The 5,952-nt window shown below is 39.0% G+C and overlaps 1 protein-coding gene across 1 annotated transcript; it reads left to right on the plus strand.

The window, feature by feature from the left end:
• The first annotated feature begins 725 nt into the window (after positions 1 to 725).
• LOC139466034 (uncharacterized) lies at positions 726 to 5,311 on the plus strand. Its single transcript, XM_071248050.1, has 3 exons — positions 726 to 879; positions 2,416 to 2,622; positions 4,137 to 5,311. Exons 1-3 carry the CDS (start codon positions 726 to 728, stop codon positions 5,309 to 5,311), a joined length of 1,536 nt encoding a protein of 511 aa, XP_071104151.1.
• Positions 5,312 to 5,952: the final 641 nt, after the last annotated feature.

Raw genomic sequence — 5,952 nt, forward strand, 5'->3', positions numbered from 1 at the left:
AACGTATGGAATTGATGAGCATGCACATGAAACAAAAAAAAATCATTTTTCAATTAAATTTTTATACCTTCAAACCTGTTTGAAAAAATTGTTCAGGATTTCTGCTGTGATGCGCTGCCTGGATGTTGGTGAAAACACCACAGCGCTATGTGTGCCGGTTTTATGTGCTTGTTTCTTTCGTGGGCAGTGACAGGTGTTAAAACTCATTCTCGTATACGCAGATAGAGCTTTTGGGAAAGTGGGGATGCAATTCTATTGTAAAAGCAAAACATGCTTGCGTGCACTCCTGAACTCCTGAACATTCCCATTGTTTGTTTTGTTTGTTTGTTTGTTTGTTGTTTAACGCCGCACTCAGCAATATTTTAGCTATATGACGGCGGTCTGTAAATAATCTGGACCAGACAATCCAGTGATTGATAATATGAGCATCGATCCACGCAATTGGGATCGATGACATGCATCAACCAAGTCAGCGAGCCTGACCACCCGATCCCGTTAGTCGCCTTTTACGACAAGCATAGTCGCCTTTTACGGCAAGTATGGGTTGCTGAAGACCTATTCTACCCCGGATCTTCGGGGGCCATATTCCCATTGACCCGCATAACGTCGCCATATAAGTGCAGTGATTTTGAACTCGACCTTAAACTCCGTTTTACCTCACTTGGATTTGTGTATTTTCTGTCTGTTTTCAAATCTGAGTGGTTCTTTACAGCCTCCAATTGCAGATGGCCGACCCATCTTTGTGGTCCACTATGACAGTGAGGGGCGCATGTGCGATCCTTGTGGTGCTCCTGGGTCAGTTTGCGGCGGGCAGTATCTATTGCTTGAACTTGACGTTAGTAGCCATGAAAGCGACGTTCAATTACACACAAACTGAAGGTAAATATAACAAGAGTGACTTGGGAAATAAATATTTGTTTTTATATCATACCTCTTGAGGACATAGAATTGGTTACAAATAACCTTCGTCGTAAGAGTCGACTTAAATGGATCGGATGATCAGCCTCGTTGAATTGGTTGTTAACAGCTTTCCGTTTGCACGCCAGGACCAGTCACTTCCCACTCAAAACCGCTAATGTGAGATTTTGCATCAAAATTTAAATATGAAATGTAGATTATGTAATGAATATAATGAGACTGTCCAACACATTGTCAGTGGATGCCCAGCTTTGGCACAAATACAGTGTCGAAAGCGACATATGTAGTGGCTCGATCCTTTTACTTCCGCCTTCGCCATGCTTGTGGTTTTGAAACAGAGGTCCACCGACACAGAGGTACGACCCGGAATATGTAGAGGGCGTAATGGAAAATGATAAATACAAAATTCTTTGTAATAGGACCGTTTACAGCTTCAGACCTATTCAGGTCAACAAACCTGATCTTGTCTCTGGGTGCCTTGGGCTTGGTACCTCCCTATTTGTTGACTGACATTGGGGGAATACCCGTGTTTGATGCCAGGAGTACAGTCCTTCTGACAATCTGGATAATGTAGAAGGCTTCAGTGTTGGGGTGTCGTCACATTCTCCGAAAAGTTCTGGGTGGGTTTGACTGTGTAGCGCTTCCTGGGAGAAGTTCAATTCGCTGTCTGGGCTGCATGTAGAAGGGGGAAAGGGAGCTGAGGTGATGATGAGCCTAACCAGCCTGACTGTGCCAGGATCACCCAAACCCTCTTTGATTAATTTCGTATTTTGACCTGTACATAATGATAAAGTTTATTATAGTGTCGTGTGTTTACCAAACACACATCATATGCTAAAAGCAGTATTTAGGTTATGAACTCAATATCACATTGATTATACATACACCCATACATTTAAAGAAAATCAATTATCACATTGATCAATAAATTTCAAATAGTATAAAACATCAGATGGTTTTTTTTTAATTACAGTGTCACCTAATTAAGATATACATATATACAAAATACATTTACACACACACACACACACTCAAGTACGTGCATACCTACAAACACCTATCCTGAATACACTAACTTGCACACTTCCATACAACCACACTTGCATACCTTCGATTTATACCTACATACACCCACACATGCATACCCTCAGTTGAATGCCTACATACATCAACGCATGCATACCCTGACTTTCATACCTATATACACTCCCCCATAAACACCCTCACTTTTACACCATCAGACACCCACACATGCATATCCTCAATTTCATATCTAAATACACCAACTCATCCACCAACTCACTTTCATACCGACATATACTCACACATGCATAGTCCAACGTTCTAAATGCACTCACTATTTATTTAATCTAAAAAATATACATCTGGCTTATATTAATATGCTATATATGTATCAAATAAAACAACAAATGTCTCAGTGTGTCTATATGTATCGAGAGTAGAAAATACCACGTTAAATGTGCAATGTCTTTTCAGTGTCTCTAGTCATGTCCTCATTTCTACTTGGAGTCGGATTTGGAATGCATTCAGGGGCCTTGCTGGACAGGATTGGCCCAAAGTGGACCTCGCTAATTGGCATAGCCCTCACCGTTCCAGGCCTTGGGCTAATGTACATCGCTTCTGTGACTGTTGAGTTCTTCCGTGACAAATCATGGCTTCTGGCTATTTTTGCTTTCATTGCTGGTAGGTTATTAGCAGTCATTTGCGGGAACCTCCTTTCCTGTACAGAATCCAAAAGCAACATGATGCGATTCGACTTACAAGATATTTCGTCAATAATACTGCTTACGTCACACACAATTTGTGGCTACACACTCTGGCTACACAAAATCAGATTTCATTTCATGTACACTATTCATCAGCTACTGCAATGTTCACTGAAGAGTTACGTCCCTATGTTGTCGGAATAAGGAGAGTCTACGGAAAGCACTTCATTCTTGGTGACCTCATCTGTGCAATGTTAAGATGGCGATAACAAGTTTGTCTGATTAGTTCATGTGTAATGGTAAAAAATGTTTATTTCTATTTTCTATCAATTATGATAGCTTAATTAAGGAGGTATGAAATCTGATTTCTAGAATTTCCACAAATTATGTATTGCATATAACAACAGTAGTATACAATATTAAATCATTGTTTTGGTTAGGATGTTTATTTAATTTCCTGGTTTTGAATGTTATGTTTCATTTTTGACCATGTGCCAATTTTATATCAACCGTAATAAGAAGGGAGATAAGCAAAGATTGGTGTTGTCATATCACCATGTGTTTTAAGCAGCATGCATGAGGAAGGCATGAAAATTCATAAATAGGAATTTGTTTATAAATGCATCTTCTTAATTTCTACCATATATAATAATAATAATAATAATAATAATAATAATAATAATTACAGATTTATAAAGCGCTGGTATCCAGTTCGAAGAACTGCTCAAAAGCGCTTCATTTGAGTCTACACAAAAAAGAAACATTACGCAGCTAGGAAAACACAAAGCCTCAATACTCCAAGAAAGAGTAACATAGTAACTTAATTCTTCCTAAATGAGGGTTTGTGGCTGATTTAGACTCGGCTCATGGAAATACGCCCTAAACTTCAACTTTGTTCATTATATTCTCATGGCCTAAAGTTATGAAAGGTACAATGTATATGAAATATTAAGCTTCCTGTTTATTAAGGGCATTTAAGGCATTGTTTCTGTACATTTTATGGGAATATTATGTACATAGAGTAATTTCAAGGTTTGTGTTGTAATTTATCTTACTGTTAAATGTTCATGCCTTTGTAAAGTAAACAAGCCCAAACTAGTATAATACTGCTGTGTTATAAGTTATTGTGTAAATTAAGGAAATTTATAGGCCATACACTCAATGAAATCTTTTCTATCTGTTCCAGTCAATCTAATGTTTGTACATGAGACACAAGAATAAGAAAAGAATAAAGAATCAAGATTATTGGTTGGAATTTCATGTTGTAATCAAAATCATGGTTCATATCACTATCAGTTATATATCTTGCTTAGTTGTAGCCCTATCGGGATTCCGGTTAAGCATTTACACCCAGCAACGCATCGGTGGTCAGGCTAATTGCTTGTCATTTTACCCCGATAGCGTGGAGATTTGTTCATAATATCAATCACTGACGTGTCTGGTGGAGATTCGATTATTATGATAAAAACCTTGTATTTCTTCAAATTGCAGGTCAAGGTAGCTTCGTGACCTTCATCGTTACCTGGACGACAGGCGTACGTCAGGCTGATCCACGTATTAGGTGGATACTAATGGGTGTGCTCAAAGCCATAGTTCTCGGGAGTCCAGTATTCTTCACCTTCATCTATAATGTATATTTCATGAATGCTCAAATTGAAGACGCAAAGAAACAAAACTTTCAAGGTTTTATTTTGTTCCTGGTGATAATGCTTGTGACAATTGACCTTTTAGCAATCTGTCTGTTGGAAGATGATAACAGTAGAACTACTGAAATTAGTAACGGCCAAGAAATTGAAAAGGAGGGTGGTACATACGGAACTATCCCTGACGTAGCTGATGGTAATTCTCTGCAAGAAGACAAACAATTGAGTAAAACTGACTCAAAGTATCATAGGGAGTGTGAACCAACTGAGAACAAACACAGATCTGACGCAAATCCATGTAACCATGAGGATAGTTCATTATCATCGCCTGATAATGTCTTGTCCGGAAAAGAAGACATTCCACTGATAACTCAAAAAGTGTCTGAACATGTTCCTTTACTAAGGCTCGTGAAGACGGCATCGTTTAACATAGTGCTCTGGAATATTTCATTGAGTATGATAACTGACACTGTGTTCTACGGTAACATACCCGTCATCACCCAGAGTGTCAACCTGCAATATTTAGATACATCTTTAATGATTGTAAGTCGTGTATGTATCTGTAGCAGTGCGTTCTTTTCTGGCCTCTTCTACAATTACATGAACAATCAACGAAGTATCTATTCTTTGATATTTGTTGCTGTGATGGCATTACTGTCGGCTAACACGATGATGTTGATCTCCACAGAACACGCTGCCATTCTTCTGGCAGCTGCTGGACTTATTGGATTAGCTTCTGGAATACTATGGGTTCTAGGTGCAGGTTTGGTGTTTTCTGTGTTTGGACCTAAAGATTATGGCAGGAACTGGGGCTTTGTTATTATGATGGGTTTCGTTTTATCTGAATGCGTGTCTTTGATTTTCGGGAAGATGTATGACGCCCAGGTATCTGCAGCAGATTCACACGTATGCTATGGAGGTCAGTGCACTAAACACTGGTTCATTCTTTTGCTTTGTACATTGGCGGTGTCATTTATACTGAGCTGTTGGCAACTGATCACCACGTGGAAAAGGGCTATTTAGCAATTGTCCTGTTGTACTATTTTGACACTGCACACTCACAACATGTCAGAACCCTTATTTACACAGGAATGAAGAACTTTAAAGCGAGTCCCGGTCATTCCAGCATAAAGAAATGGTGTTTGGAGTTTTACCTTTTGTGTCTCACTCTTGTCATTGTATATGCTATACGACATTTTGAGTACATGAGGAGATATGCCATGGCGTGTCAAGTTGACACGGTAGGAAAGGAAAGTGATGTGATATGAAGAAAATGAACATTACCGACGATATATATTCCGGAATTCTGAAGTCCGTTGTACACACTTTGAATTTAAAGTTTCCTAGTCATAATACATAACAGACAAGTTTCAGTAGGGCTATTTTCTGCCAGATATCAACTCTTTTCTCGATTCAGGAACGGAGACAGACCCGCTTCAAGACAATTGACAGTGAAATAATTGTGCACTTACATTAATTCTAGAGCCTTATGCTATTTTTCTTCTGCCGCTTATTTGACCCATTGTTCCGTTTAAAAAAAAATCTTGATTTTTATATAGATCACTGCTTGCCGTAAGAGGCGATTATGCTTGTCGTAAAAGGCGACTATCAGGATCGGATGGTCAGGCTCGCTGACGTGGTTGATGCATGGTCACTGGATTGTC

This window comes from Haliotis cracherodii, unplaced genomic scaffold (genome assembly GCF_022045235.1).
Source record: "Haliotis cracherodii isolate W230 unplaced genomic scaffold, xgHalCrac1.p SCAF_18, whole genome shotgun sequence".
Classification (NCBI taxonomy): Eukaryota; Metazoa; Mollusca; class Gastropoda; order Lepetellida; family Haliotidae; genus Haliotis; species Haliotis cracherodii.